At 36.8% G+C, this 16,237-nt stretch overlaps 1 protein-coding gene and 1 long non-coding RNA gene across 3 annotated transcripts in view; one reads left to right on the forward strand and one right to left on the reverse strand.

The window, feature by feature from the left end:
- MAPK1 (mitogen-activated protein kinase 1) overlaps positions 1-16,237 on the forward strand; it is a 37,223-nt gene that overhangs the window by 13,640 nt on the left and 7,346 nt on the right. For both annotated transcript variants that reach the window (XM_027469614.3, NM_001310807.3), the window contains 6 exon segments: positions 3,322-3,504; positions 5,144-5,333; positions 10,294-10,410; positions 12,473-12,587; positions 13,385-13,516; positions 15,353-15,462. In XM_027469614.3, the coding sequence (XP_027325415.1) occupies positions 3,322-3,504; positions 5,144-5,333; positions 10,294-10,410; positions 12,473-12,587; positions 13,385-13,516; positions 15,353-15,462 (847 nt within the window).
- Positions 6,172-16,237, reverse strand: part of LOC106017615 (uncharacterized) — a 37,624-nt gene continuing 27,558 nt past the window's right edge. The window contains exons 4-5 of the long non-coding RNA XR_002402937.4: positions 7,744-7,794; positions 6,172-7,605 (exon numbers count right to left, since the gene is read on the reverse strand). This is a non-coding gene — a long non-coding RNA (uncharacterized lncRNA). The remainder of the gene's footprint in view (positions 7,606-7,743; positions 7,795-16,237) is intronic.

The following is a 16,237-nucleotide window of genomic DNA, read 5'->3' on the forward strand; positions in this document are numbered from 1 at the left end:
TTAGATCCCTAATGCTAGCTAAGGCTAAGCAAGATGAATCCTATGCTAAGTGATAAGTAAGCTGTTTAATAAGCGCAGCAAGTTAGTGCGCCAGGGTTTTGGATTTGCATCGTTTAGAGTCGTTGTTCCATTTGCTAGCGCTGCAGAGGGACTGGGTGTGAGAGCAACGTGTTCCTGCAGCCGTGCTCTGGAGAGCAGTGGGTGCACCTGGTGGTGGTGGTAAAGGTCGGGTGCAGGTTGTGAGGAACAGGAAAAGCTTTGGGAGGTGGCTCAGTCTGACTTGCAGAGACTCGGTTTTATTAGTTTAGTGTTTCCTATGTAGCAAAATAGGTGTTTGGCCTATGAAATCGTGTAACAATATGTCTGTAGCGTGTGCGTGACAGCAAACATGACTCTCCGGTTCTACTGAAGTTCAGCCTAATATATAGCACAGGTACCACGTCTTCCTTGTAAACGTCAGTGAATGTGGAAACTGTTAGTGGCCAAAATTTTTTCTTGAGTATTTTAGTGTCAGTATCTCCTGGGTCTTGGAGCATGTGTCTCCTTGAAAGTGCGCTGGTTTTTAAAGGGTCATGGAGTTTACTCAGACGTATTTTCATTGATAGCTGTAACTCTGAGACTGAAATAATGCTGAATTTATAACATAGGTTTTCTATGTGCCTGTGTTATTCATGCTATTTAAATAACTCTGCACAGGCAAATGCATGGTTAGCTTCTTGCTCACAGGAATTCGAGTCATGTTTCAGATGTTTAATCAATTTACAAAAAATCTCGTTTGAGAAAGTTAACAGAAATAAATCCCTTTTAATGTTCAACTAGCTTTGGTTTTGCTCTCCTGAGCTTAGTGCAGTGGGAACAGTGATGCATGCCTAGCTACAGTAGTGCGGTGAGATCTTTTGATACGCACAGAGAAATGGCTGTATGCAGAATGTGCACTGGGGAGGAAATTGATTGCATCTTTACTGCAAATACTTTTTTTTCCACACTGAATCATGAGTTTCGTAGCTGAACCATCTGAAAGGAAAATTGCCCATCATTTTTTAAATAATAGCCTAAAGCTTTTGCTAAGAAAATACTTCAAGAACTGTAAGTGAAACTAAGCTACAAGAGAGCAATTCTTCACGTGTTTAATTGATAGATTCAGGTTCACTGCATCTGTGCAAGGGAAGACGCGTGTTTTCATCAGTAACCAACCTTTACTTGAGAAGCAGACACTGAGGCATTTATCCAATATTGCAAGATGTTAGAAGCTTTTATTTAAGCAGCATCAATTGGTAAATATTGGGCATTTTGGAATATTGGGCATTATGCTCTTCATAGCTGCTGCTGTCCAGTGCTTTAAAAGGAAGTGAGATTTTGCATTGTGGGAGAAAAAATAGGTTTCAGTCAATACAAAGAAGAAGGTAGGAGGTTTGTTTGTTACAGCAAAATGATCTGTTAGATTTTTATTTTTCCCAGATATGGGCTGCTCATGCTTAAAGAATTATTACTATTTTTTTTTCCGGTTTTTGACATACCTTGCTGGCATATTGTAAACACCTCAGGTGACTTGCAAATTAAGAACTAATGAGGAAGTACTCTTGAAGGCTACATTGAGTTTCATTTATGGCATTTTCTTATTATCTGTTTTGGGACTTGTGAACTGCTAATGTGTTATCTATACATATGTAGTAACAGCAGTCATAATTAATACTTGCTTGGTGTGTGGAATTTCCAAGCACCCTCTGGAGCACTGGAGTTCGTTGTTTCCAGAGGCACATAAAATTTGTGTATAGACTTGAGTTAGGGATGCAGACAGGACAGTGATTCTGTAGTAAATCGATCAAAAAGGAAGTCACTGCATAGATAATATTTACACGATGAAGACAGTTACTGGCAGCACAAATCCTGTATTGCTTATAATAATGAAAATGAGAAATGTAAAGTGATTTTGCATACAGTGGTGGTAGTACCATCTCAAAAACGTATTACTGCACCCTAAACCTGCTTTGTGGTAGAAGAACCTTGAAGTGACTAGGCATCAGAATTCTTTTTAGTTGTCCATTTCTAACTGGATTTTCATATTTCACTCTGTTTTACCTGATCATCAGATACCTGGACATCTCAACAGAATAAGGCCAATTAAGAGGGTTTCAGAGAATGTTCTGGGATTTGATTGTAGAAAATCTGTAGAATATAAAGCCTGTTTAGCTCGTATGTTTATATTTTCATGTGAAATAGTTGAGGCTAACAGGAATGTCTTAATATAGGCTTGATTATTTTTTTAAATTTCTAAACAATGTAGTAGTGAATAAAAATAAATTTGAAAGGAGCAAGGGAGGCCTATGTATATTAAAAATCATATACATGCATTTAAATTCTAAATATATTAAAAGCCTATGGTAATTTAATTAGATAAATGATAGTAATGAGATGCTTTGTGATTCATATAAACAAGACTGCAGAGAACATCCTAGAACATCCATTCATAACATTTTTAGGAAATAACTTAAGTCTGCATTTTAGAAACATGTCCTTTACCAAGCCTCTTTCTTAGGCTCGGGCTGTGGTGTTCTTTATAAATGGGTAGGCATTCTGGGCAGAACTGCTGGGGCTCCTTTGTTGGTGTAGCTCTGAATGCTGCTCTGAGCGGCTTAAGTCAAGGTACTGTTAATGTAGCCATGGGTGTGTTCATTAATACAGGTCACAGTCCCCACCATACGTCAGTGCACTTCACTTTCGCTTCCTGTGAATATATATCCAGTATATCTCTTTTCTGGAGCTCTCTTGTCTTTGGACTTGAACTTGGAGAGGTATTTTCACAAATTCTCTATCCCTTGGTTCGTTAGTGTCTGTTCTTCACAGAGATGCCAGAAATGTAGCTCAGTGGAGGAGTAAAAGGTGGGAGCAATTGGAATTACTCGCGGGAGTTTGGGTGTGGAATTCTGGTGCTTGAAAGATGATTTCTGAAAGCTCTCCTGCACTCCAAAGTGAAAGGGTTAACCAAAGATGACTTCGTTGCAAATTTCTTCTTGATTACAGCATATAGGAAAAGACTCAAACTTGTTTATTCCACAGGGTGGTAAAGAAAATGAACGCTACTTTCATTGCTTAGGTACCTGAGCAGGCTTCAAGTTGATTGGAAACGCTTGTAACTTGCAGATAGCCAAATAAGTTGAAGAACAGACAAAATATTGTTGCGCTGTCAGCAAGTTAAAAGATATCTGTCACTGTTGCCTCTCTTCATTTGATAAAATAAACATAAAAACAAATGGATTCACACTCTTGCTTTCTGAACTGAATGAATTTGCTATATGTTCTAAAAATGTTATTCTCTTCTAGTTCTGCCTACGATAACGTCAACAAAGTTCGAGTTGCTATAAAGAAAATCAGTCCTTTTGAGCATCAGACGTACTGCCAGAGAACTCTGAGAGAGATTAAGATCTTACTGCGCTTCAGGCACGAGAATATTATTGGAATAAATGATATTATCAGAGCTCCAACTATTGAACAAATGAAAGATGTGTATCCTTTCTAAGTTTGTTATTCTACTTGGAGGTGGATGCCACCTTCTGTCTTGATTATACCCCCCTTTTCATCCTCTTCCTTACTAAATTCTGATAAAAGTTGGATTTCATTATTGTAAATTAAAATAAAAGTTCATAGTATTTGATAGGTTTAGATGTGTGTCAATAGATTTGAACCTAGATAAAACACAAGTTTTTTGTTCTTTTTCAAGGAAAAAAAAATAATTTCTATTTTTCAAGACAAAGAACTCAACATTTTATAGATGGATTTAGTTTAGTTGTTTAATCTTAAAACTACATTCCGTCTCAGTAGAGCCTCTTTTAGAACTGTTTGCTTTGAGGAGAAAATGAAAAGCCAGACTGGCACAGTTGTCTAAAGTTTTCTTAAAGGATTTATCTTGGCAAAAAGCAAATAAAGCAAAAGATCCCTCCACCCCCCACTCCAGTCTCGCAGGGCTTCCTGCATATGTGTAGTCTGAAACTACATGTGGGCCGGTAAACATGCTTGATTAATATATGCAAATATGGCATTTTCGTTATACTCATTTTTCTTTAATGGGAAACTTGTTTTCATGTAGATATCCCTTCATGTGGACATCTAACATATCAAAGCAGTCACAATTGGGAGATACCTGAGATACAAACCCTAGTTTGGAGGCAACCAGCTTTAATTTCCCGAAGTCTGTATATATTGTTTCCTATTAGCTTTCCAGGCTCTTTGCAGATGGCTGCCTAATAAAAACCGTAAGGCAGAAATTGAATTGAATCTAGGTCAAATGTTTTCACTTAATAAAATAGCAATATAGTATTTGAGTTCAGTCAGTCTTACCTGGGATCCTGAGGTTGCATTTCTTTGACCACTTTGGCTAAGTGCATGCTGCCTCTAAAAAGATGGACTAATTGTGTGGACCAGTCAGCATCCAAAGGAGGCGATGGGAATGCCCAACTAGAGTGGTAGTTATGTTTTTTAGTGAAATCCTATTTTGGTCATGAAACTATAACCCATAGGTTTTGGAGCCATGTTGAATTAAGGGAGAGGAATTTTTATTTTTTTTTTTCTGAACTGATTCCTGTCAAAGCAGGGTAGAGCCTTTTCAGTTCATTTCAGTCCTAGGAAAAAATTATCAGATGGAAAATATTAGAATTTAATTTGCTAGGTGAAGGGCTATTTATGTTCAATGTAGCTTGATTAAACATAGTAAGAGAGAACACTTTTGAAGTGGAGAGGTGGCAGGGACTGATCAGAATTGATTGGATTTTCTACCTTCATGCTTTTATGTAACTGGAAGCAAGTATCTCAAAAGCCTATTACTCCTTAAACTAAAATAGTTTTTATTTCCTGGTAAGCAGGTTAGGAACACAGTTATATTAAGATGCCAATAAAGATCAGGTTCTAATACAAAGAAATAGTTTGATTAATTTGAGAGGACCGTGTGCTGTGCCTCTTAATGCTGTAATGGTCTGCATCATGTAACAGAATTGATCTGATTCAGAACTTGTAATACAAGAAACAACTACATGGTTCCATAATTGTCATGAAGCAGACAAATTGTTACAGAAGTTTCATCTGGTACTATATGTTGATACCTAATATGACACCAGGTTTGTTTTGCTGCCTTACATCTGATGCCTTACAGATACATTGTGCAAGATCTCATGGAGACAGATCTTTACAAGCTGTTAAAGACTCAACACCTCAGCAACGACCACATTTGCTACTTCCTTTACCAGATTCTGAGAGGGTTAAAATATATCCATTCAGCCAATGTGCTTCATCGCGACCTCAAACCTTCGAATTTGCTGCTTAACACCACTTGTGATCTCAAGGTTAGTGGAAATTTCTTAAAAATTTTGCTCCTGTGGTCTTCATAAACTACCTGCTGTAACTACAAACACAGGTTTGTTACTGGAGATTAATGTGATTTTTTTTTTTTTTTATCCTGGAAGGATTGCCAAAACATTATTAGTTTTGATAAAATAATTATTAATGTTTTAGAGCGCTACGCTCTGTTATGTTGTTTCAACGAATGCATCACTGATTCCATCTGGAGGCTGGCTTTGAAACAGCCTTTTTGAAAGCTGGTGAAAATACTTAACCTTAAACAGAACTGTGTTCACCTGGGAAGTAAACTGGCAACTGTGTATTTCAAGTCTTGGATTCTTTGTGCTTAAACTGTTATTTTTTCCAGTGTTAGAAAAAGACTTCATATTAGTGGACAGCTAAAATAATGCATGAAACTCAGTGTTGATTACATGCAGAGAAATCAGTTGGAGAGAGAACACTCCTAATTTACGTTTTCAGTCACAGGTTCTATATTAGTTAATACTACAGCAGGATGATCTTAGAGCTGTTATGATTCTTGAAAAACTTCAGCTTGATGCTTAGTGGCATTCAGTAAAACAAACCAAGTGTGAAGAATTAGAACAGAAATAAAGAATAGAACAGAAAACATGCCATTCTATGACTTTATTTTTCTTGAGTCTTAAGTACTGTGTTATCCTTAACCAGCACTTCTCCCCATGATAGCCTTTTAAAAGGAGATCAGGATTTCAGAGTACTTCGATAATATATGGGAAAGAACTGTTTAGCAGAGGTTTCCCCAGCAGGAAGATACTGTTTAGGAAAAGAAAGAATATCATAGAAATTGGATAAAAATCTTAATGGCGTAGGAGGGATAAATAGAGATCAAGTGTTCACTGTCTTCACCCACTGAAAATAATTTAGGTGGAGGCAAATGAAAGGAGCAGGTGGCATGCTCAGACTAAGAGGATGTAGTAGTTAACTTGCAGCATTTTTAAGCTGGGGAAATTGGTACCACAGAGTAGGTATTAAGATAATGTGAATTAAAAAAATAAACACAGAGCAAGTTAGCAGAAGAAAAAACTTTTTAATGCTACCTCTGCTTTAGAGTCTCATGGTGGCAAATCCATAGAAGATGAGAGACTAGTCAAGAATAACTGGAGTGTGTTCCTTTGTACACTTCAATATTTACTCTTGGCCACTGATGAAGTGAGATTAGAGAGTTCATGTGACTTTGATCTGATGTGGTACAACTGTTAGTTACATGCTGTGTTGCACCTAATTATGCTGTTTTTTAAAGCGACTCTAGTGTTCTAATTTAAAACAAAAACAAACGACAAAAACCTCTTCAAAATATAAGCCTGTTGCTGGCCATACACATTTGTCACAATTTCAAAAAACAAAACAAACAAACAAAAAACCCTTGCTGTTCATATGCTGGTTCATTCTAAATACTGGCTGCACTATTAGATTGCTTTATATTCCTGCTGCTACTTGCCAGCCTTTTTCAAGGCATAGAACTGCTGGATCAGCCACTCTGACTCTTGCTATGGGATTTCAGCAGCTGCTGTAATGTAGACCCCTCAGGGTCTTAACCCCTTTGTGAAAGAGATGGAGTAAAATCTACAACTGTGGTAGAAACAGGGAAGAGTTTGAGTGTAGTTCTGTGCATGTGCTGCAATTAAAGAAAAAAAAGTGGTTTAAGACAAGTAAGATGGTCATGAAAAGGAGATTAAGCTCACTGGATGACAAAGTAATGGAATATGACATCAGTAAGTACTGTTCCAATTTCTTTCCAAGATATTAAAAACAGCATGGCACTGCGATGTGCGCTTTCCTAGTGCAGCATATGGTAGTCTGTATGACAGCACATGCTTTTTCATAACCTGAAGGGGACTCTGGTGTTGTGTTAACACCACATCTGAAGTACAAATAAGAGAATTGGTAAGAAAGTTCGGTCTTGTTGGATGGTTGCAGATTTTTTACTAACTTGTTTCTTTTAGGGCCATTCTGCCCATGTGTGTCTGGTATGTATATGTCCATGACTACAAAGTGATTTATTGCACATAAATTCAAAACATAGCGTACTGTGAAAATGGACAACTTTAAATCATGCTTTCAGAGGAACAAAAATAGAAAGTGTGTTCATTTTCAGTGGTTAGCTTCTTTCTTTAATGGTATTGGGAGACAGATCTGTTGATCTCTTCCGGAGCTCAGTGTCCTAGAAGTTGTAGTTAAGAGAACCGTCTTTCTTCTCCTTCAAATGTAATCTTGACCTCACGAACATAGATTCAATTTCTAGGAAAGAAATGTATTCCTAAGTATCCATACACAGATGCACACAGTATTCAGTGATACAATCTGATATTTCAGTGTATTGGTTGCACTGTTGGATTTCATTTAGTGTGCTCAGTAAATGATCATATGTACACAAACCTCATAAATCTTCCCATCTGTTTGATACCTTCGTCCAATTCTAAGCCATATCTGTAAAAAAAAAAATATTAATAAAATGCTTATGTGGTAAGTGATTGCAAAAACATTGTTTTCAAGAATTGGAAGCTAAATATATTAATAGGATGTTGGGTGTTTAAAATTATTTAATGGAGGAATTACTCCTTCTCTCTTAGTAGCATCTGTTCTGTTTCTCCAAAGCACGAAGCACTGACTGGGTCTTTCATTATGTGCACTTTTTTTATTCTCTTCTATGACTTAGTTAAAATGCCCTAAATGTTCTGCCTGTCATTATATTGCCTTCACACAATTTTTCTTGTTTTGTTTTGCTTCTGATTGAGAAGCCTATTTTCTTATTGTACAGTGACTTTACCAATTAATAGTTGAATAGGCATAGTGGATTTGCAACTTTTTTTTTTTTTCCCTAAATAGGGTGGCTGCTCTGCTAAATACGCTTTGTTGCCACAGGGCAAGAACTGCCTGCCCTCGCTGGGCACAGTCGGTCTCTGTTCTTCCTCCCTTGCACTGAGGACTTCAGGCAGAATGCTGACCTCTCCGGCTTCTCTTTTATTTTGTCTGGTTAATACTCCTGGTTAGCTCTGCAGCTGGTGAAAACACTGCTAACAGCCAAAAGCCTTTCTTTCTTACAGCTTCAACCTTGGTGCCTTTCTCACTGGTGGTGTTTCTTCTTCTCTGCTTAACCTGCTTCTGCTGTAGTCAGCATGGGCTTTTTGTCATTTTAATGAGCTCTCTTTGTTCATTAATCTTCCTTTCCATCCCATGTGCTACTTTCTTCTACTTGAGTTGAGAGATTCACAGACATCTTCTTAAATTCAGTTCTTTCTTCTCGCAGTGGACTGGATGGAGCCTTTCTTTTGCCTTAATAATAACAAATCATAGCAGTTTGCTCGTGTACTCCTTTAATTCTGCGAAATCTGTAGTCTCATTTAGCTTTTTTTTTTTTGTGAGGCTAGGAGGAAGAGGTTGCAAAAAGTTTGTCTGCCTAATTATTTTCTGAAGTCCGTAAGGTTGTCCTCTACAGTTTCTTCACCTCTGTTTTTCCAGAAGGCTTTTCTGATTATTTGTGTCGGTTCTCTTTATGTAAACTGCTAATTGCGTACAAGGCAGTTTGCCCTGTCTGCATAGCCTTGGGAAAACCTTGACATGCTTAAAAGGGTTCTTGTTCTTTGTTGTTTTCCAAGGATGCTTTTTAAATTTTATTATTATATGTAACTGGAGTCAAATATCTGAGTCGTCCAATGCAGGCTGGCTTCTGAGTTTCATCACTGCCTTTTCATCAGTCCCTCTGTTTAACGGTCTCCTGCCAAATGTTATATTTCAGATGTAGCTTTTGCTCAGTTGAATCACTTCTTCCTTAACTGATCTATATCAGTTGTTTCGTAGGCTGTCTCTCAAGGAAAATAAAGGAGTAGGTTGTCAGGGTGCAGTGAGGCTACTGCATTTTTGGTAGGGTTACCCAGTACATTAACTGTAACATATGATTTCACATTTTTAATACAGTCAGTGTGCACAATTAACTATCAAGTAGTAAATTATTATAAAATATGTTCATCAGAGGAACCTCCTAATTGTTTGCTACTCCTACATCTGATGCTTTGTTTTTTAAAGAGGGCATTTCAAGTAAATACACTTCATGTAGAAATTGGTCATTATCATAATTTGTTTGGTGACAGCAAAAGCATAAAAGTGTATCTGATTTGGCAGTCAACAAGTTTGCATTTACCTATTGGATGATAGAAAGAACAGCTGTCATACTCTAGAACACTATCTTCACATTTTCAGTTTTCTTATTTTCTTAATTTCTCTTTGGAGAGAGTATGGTAAGTAGCTCTGAAAGCCATGAATCTTCTTTACCAGAGTATAGACGAAAAAAAGCTCTCCTTTTTGCTGAACTCACTAGTCTAAGTCAGGGATTTTTTTTTTTTGTTAGATTTTTTTTTTTTCTGGTATAGAATCAAAACATGTTTTCTTCTGGGTTGGTTTATTTTTGTTAAGCTTGTGCTTTCTTCAGCAACCTGTATTTTCCAGCCTACCATTATCTCATGATGTTTCTATTGCAAAGATACACTGTTGGGATGGTAGCAGGGTTTTGAGCTGTTTCAAATGTGTTGGTCATCAATTCTTGCATCTTAAACTCTTGTCATTTTCTGGTAAATGTCTACTAACAAGCTGGAGCAGTATACTTTGCCATCTACCTGTGAGAGAAGCTGTTAAATAAGCCCACAGTAGAACATACACTGCACACCAGAACTATTTTTTCCTCTCAAGCTCTTCAGGCTATTTATTCTCCTTGACCCCTGTATGAGGCCCTATCCAATTAATTCTTTATGTATTGCATCCAAAATACTTATCCTAATGTTTGTGCAATAATTTATTTCTAGAAATACAGGCTAGCATTACTGTCTTTAAGTGTTGCATCACAGATTGGGGAAAGGTGAATTAGTAATGTTGTAGTACTGGAAGCTCTATGTCTAATATGCTTTTTTTTTTTTCCTTTTTAATTTAAACTAGATTTGTGACTTTGGACTGGCTCGTGTTGCAGATCCAGACCATGATCACACAGGATTCCTGACAGAGTATGTGGCCACACGTTGGTACAGGGCTCCTGAAATCATGCTGAATTCTAAGGTAAGAACCATAGCGTATTGCTGTGATGCTTCTGTTGCTGGCTATTCACTTCTAAGGATCAAATTCTTCTCTGCCCTCCTGCCCCTTCTGTGCTGTTTTTTTTGTTTTTATTTTTTTAAGAATCAGAATGCATGCATAGTCTTGAGAAAACAGGATGATGGATTTACAGCATAACTACTCTTTTGTAATAAATTTGTGATTCCAGATACAATTATTGGATACTACAACTGAGTAAACATGTGCGTGAGTTCCCATACACCCAGTTCCTTGCTATTCATAAGACTTCTTTCTGTCAGATGCTCTCTTTTATAGAGCAGGACAGAACTGTTAGTAATGACAACATTTTAGTGCTGTGTTCAACAACACTTGCAAATGTTGCCTTAGTATTATCTTGATGTCTTAACTTAGGTTTAGAATGCATAATGAGGGTGAGTCTGATTCTGAAGGCATGTGATCTTTGCTGTATGTCAATCTTACTTGCGTTCACAATCTTAATCAAGTCATCCTTTTTTTTTTTTTTTTTCCTTTTATGTGGAGTTATTCTTACATTTACCTCTGTTAAGGTGAATCCAATTTCTGTATGGTGTGACTAATGGGTATCTTTCATAAACTTTGCATTAGTTTCTACAACCACATACTTGATAGTAAAATACCAATGTGACACCTGTGTCTGTATCTTATGTTCCCCCAAAGACTTTGCCTCCATAGGATAACTGGTAGTTGGGTTTGATTTCTTGTGGCAATAGTGTGTTTAATGCACTTTTTAGAAAATAAATATCTGCTCAGTGGAGGGGTTTTTTAGGCTTCTTGTGTTTTAAACTTCCACTGTGGCCTTAAAAGTAGGGCAACTTAATCTTATTTCTGTATATTTTCATAAGTTTATCAGCAACTTTTACAAGAACATATTTTGTGTGTTTCTTAAGAGGTGGTCAGCTCATAACATTCCTGGTCTATAATGAGACTTTTCAGAATTAGTGCATTGAAAACGCTGTTGAATGATCACACCATGAGGAGCTGGTGCTGAGTCAGCTATGGATTCAGCAGTCACTAGCTTTTGTTGGAAGGTCCCTGCTACTGGGAGGGGATGTAGTGCACAGCAGGCTATGGGAGAATAGGACAAGGGAGTTTATAGGGCCAAGGGTTCCTGAGGTAAAGTTGCCCTTGCATTATTACCCAAGCAGTAGTGTAAATACACTTCTGAATCAGAGCCTTTCCTTATGTATAACATAGGTTATACACTTGAAAATAGTTCATTCAGTTCTTCTCAGCATAGTATTGTTTCCTGCAGTTGGCCTTCTCACATCATCTTTACTACTTCCTTACCTATTGTGTTTACAAGTCACCTTACCAAAAATCCATTTTGTCCTTTCACCTCTTCGATGCTGAAGGTTTCCTACTGACTTGTGTGGTGTTTAGATCCTGTACTATTAGGAAGTGTGGCTTTTTTCCCCATGTGTTTAGCATGCTGTTAGGAGCTATAGACTAAACAATACTCTAAAGGTTTCTGAACTTTTAAAGTTTCTTAAGTTAGTATAAGGCCCATTTCTGAAATTTGTTACTGTCAATTAGCTATAGAACTAGGGAGTCTCAGAAATTTGTGGATGGCAGTATGTACAGCTGAACTTACAGAATCCTTTTGGAAAAACATACCTTGCACGTTTCAGTTCTTGCTACACCTTCAAAGCAGTGTTTTTGATACACAATACTGAATTACTTCGTTCATGGAAAGGATTGTGAACTATTGAAACAGGCTGCCCAGGGAAGTAATGGAGTCACTATCCCTGGAGGTCTCCAGGAAAAGCGTAGTTGTAGAGCTTAGTGACATGGTTTTTATGGTGGACTTGGCAGTGCTAGATTAAAGGTTGGAATAGATTATCGTAGAGGTCTTTTCCAACCTAGATGATTCTGTGATTCTGTACAAGAAAAATAAAACAGCATGAATGAGCATGACTCATCTAAAAAAAATTGCATCATTGTACTTTCAAAATTTACTGAAGTATCATGTTACTGCAATTATGCAAAAATACATTTGAACACAAATCTTGCTTTGCTTTACTTGCAGGGTTACACCAAGTCTATTGACATCTGGTCAGTAGGCTGTATTCTGGCAGAGATGCTCTCCAACAGACCTATCTTTCCAGGAAAACACTACCTTGACCAACTTAACCATATCCTTGGTAAGCTTTATATAATGAAGTGGCATTTCCATATCTGTCTCTCTCCATCTTTTCTACCACTACATTAGCTTTGGTCAGCCATTTCTCTTTCTCTTGGTTTTGTAGTTCCTTTAACCTATGCTACTATGTATGCATGAAGTATCTTCAAGAATATATAATGTATGGGTTTATAGCTGCATCTTCTGTTTCCTGTAGTGATTTCTGTAGTAAATCATTGATTTGAGGGGTAGCAAGAGGATACTTATTTATTAGGGTTGTTAGGCACTGGAACGGGCTGCCCAGGGAGGTGGTGGAGTCACCATCCCTGGAAGTCTTCAAAAGACGTTTAGATGTAGAGCTTAGGGATATGGTTTAGTGGGGACTGTTAGTGTTAGGTTAGAGGTTGGACTCGATGATCTTGAGGTCTCTTCCAACCTAGAAATTCTGTGATTCTGTGTGATTATATCAGTAGATGCTTTTTTAAAAGGTAAAAAAGCTCAAATACACCAATAGGTCCAAGTTAATTTTTTAAAATTTCTATGCGCGAGCCACTTATACCAACCGGATCTTGTAAACAAAGTACTGATAATTGGGAAACTCAAATGCAGTTGTTTATTTATGAGAAAAATTAACTTAAATCTTTTCAGTAAAGGTAAGGTTTCTAAAAATACTAGAGTACTCTCTGCAGTTAAGACATTTAGTGTGGAATCTTCTTCCTAGCAGTTTTAATGTTGAGTTTTAGCAAGTATGACGTGACTGTTTTGAATGTACTTTTTCATTGAAATGCAGTAGTTTATTTCTTTTTTTTTTTTTAATAGGCATACTTGGATCCCCTTCCCAAGAAGATTTGAATTGTATAATAAATTTAAAGGCCAGAAACTATTTGCTTTCCCTACCACACAAAAACAAGGTACCATGGAACAGGCTGTTTCCAAATGCTGACCCCAAAGGTATTTTATACTCTATTACATTGTAATAGATATTCAAAAGTGGAAATGAATACCAAAATAGAACATTCAGGTCCCTTAAAACAGCTGTATAAGTCAGGTGTAAAATCATAAATAAGCATGAAACTCTTCTACCAACTTATCTTTTAAAATAATTTTAAAAATGTCTAAAATTATGTGGTATGGTGTTTGATCATTAACTTCTTTATAACAAAAAAAAAAAGGAAATCCCAGCTATTGTTGTCTTTGAAAGTGTAGTTGAAGTACTGAATGTTGGCATTGGACGTTTGCTGTTTTTGTATGTAACTATTATTTCTTTCTAACATCTATGTATAGTTTAAGGATTGCTGTATTCATGGTACAGCGCTCTTAATTGCTCTGACACAGTTCATGTCACATGAGTTTTTTGAGCTGATAGGATAATTCACTCTTAGTGAACGTGAACAGGTACTGAACTGTCATGAAAAAGCTGACTTCTGCAGATGGAACTGTAGAGCTGATCATCCCCATCACTGGGAAAAACAGCTGTGATTTATTCTGCTTTTGTATTGCTCATCAGTGTGAGAATTTTTTTGTGTGAGCTTCTGACAGCAAATTGCAGCCATGCCGATGTGCTCAGCTGCTGGGGGAACATGCAGTTAGCATGACTTCCATAACACCTTTTCATCTAAATCTTCAGAGTAGCTTTGACAGCAGTCTTTCAAAAAGCTGTTTGCCATCATTTCAGTAAAAAGCAATCTGCACAACATGGAGCAAGCATGTGAGTTTCCAGTGTTGGGGAAACTGCATGAAAATATTTAATGCTGATTGTTATGCAAGCCTTGTAGCTTTTTAAAGCTGCCGTTCAATGTGCTGTTAAATTTCTGTATATTCTGCAGTGCTTTGTATCTGTCCGGGCATTTTAACCTGATACAAAGCTAGAACTGCCTCGATGCAGTGAGAAATTTGAGTTTTGCTGTAAATAATGTGACAAGGAGGAGAAACGGAATGGAACTTAATGATTCTGCAAATGTCTTTGGTCGTCTTGCTTTTAGAATCATTTTGTTTCCATTTCCAAGAAAAGAAAAATGTGTTACAGCCGAAGTAGATGAACAACTGCAGTAACTCTGATTTGTAACATTCATCCAGAGTTTCATCAGACCTCACACTCTGTCTTACAGGATCTTCAGGTTCTCTATGGGTTCTTTACAAGTTGTCTTCTACAGATTTTGCCTAAATCTCACAAATGTGAACATATTTGCATCTTTAGCTGGAGAGTTTATTCTGGGTTACTTATAGTGTACTACGAAGATATAATATTCTTTAACTTCTGGATGACATTTTCATCATTAAATAGTTCAGTTTTCTTTTCAAAATGAGAATATACTTGTCATTACTTCATTTCAGACAAGGTCTATCTTGTTTTGGATTTCTATGCTAAAAATTCAAAGCGTATTTTTGAGTGAAGAAAAAAATCGATTTGATTTCTGTTGTAGTTGAAAGCAGTTTGTGCCATAGAGGTCTGTGCAGTTCTTTCCCTTAACATTTCTGACACTGTACAGTCTTCGAAAGGGTGTATGTTCTGTAGGCTTGCTCCTAAAACCTACCAGATTGTGCCAAAGGCAGTTGTAACTTAGGAACGCTGATAGGGTGAGCAGAGGAAAGGCATACTGCCCAAGTCAAAGGAAGCATTCTACTGTTTCTGCTGCTGCTGGTACAGCTGGGGAATTCTAGCTGTGAATTGAAATTAACACAAAACTTAGGGAAGCCTGTCTTTTCTATGTAGCCTGTCTTTAACATTGCTTGTGCTTCACGGTTTGTAGTGAATATTAAACTCTTGCTTGCTTTTGTTCTTCTTAGCACTTGATTTGTTGGATAAAATGTTGACCTTTAATCCTCATAAGCGAATTGAAGTGGAGCAAGCTTTAGCCCATCCATATCTGGAGCAGTATTATGATCCAAGTGATGAGGTAAAGACATTGTTAAAATGTAAATGTTGTTGATTAAATGATACGTTATTTTTTCATTAGATTAAGGACAATATACTGTCATAATGGAGTTGAAGAATTAATTTTGTCAGTTTACCAGAATGGTTAGAAATGTGTTCACATAGCATGTGTTCATGTACTTACCATAATTACACAAGACAAGTATTTGCATTCTGGTTCCCCATGGACATTTAGAATAGTGATTTGCATATTGATAGATTTCAAAAGAATATATTGCACCTGAAGTGTTACAACTTGAGATACAAATAGTATGCAGTTAAAGACTTGCAGGTGCTATTTACATCTCAAAATTACATAATTTCTTTTTAGGCATCTCAAGAAATTTTACAGTGTTAATCTTCCATTGCAATATTCAAACTCTGCAACTCTTAAATGGTTTATTGCTCAGTTTACTCAGACATATCTCTATCAAAAAGGTAGCCATGCATTTGTTCTTTGGAAACCATAATTTATATTAATCAGGCATTATAATATAGATCTAGGAAAAAATAAACTTTAGTGTATCATTTAGTTGGGTGCCTACAAGTTAATTGTATTATTACCTTTCTAAGCAAACATCTGTACATGTTCTCCTTTGAACCATACAACTGCAAAAACAATGGAATTCCAAACATTTTTTAAACGATGAACAGTTGAACAGTGTAATTGCTAGGCTTTACTTGATGTCTGTTTTTTTTGCATTCTTAATTTTCTTTGAGATTAAAAAGACTTGGTTGTGTGTAGAGATGTACAGTAG

Source organism: Anas platyrhynchos, chromosome 16 (assembly GCF_047663525.1).
Source record: "Anas platyrhynchos isolate ZD024472 breed Pekin duck chromosome 16, IASCAAS_PekinDuck_T2T, whole genome shotgun sequence".
Taxonomy (NCBI): domain Eukaryota; kingdom Metazoa; phylum Chordata; class Aves; order Anseriformes; family Anatidae; genus Anas; species Anas platyrhynchos.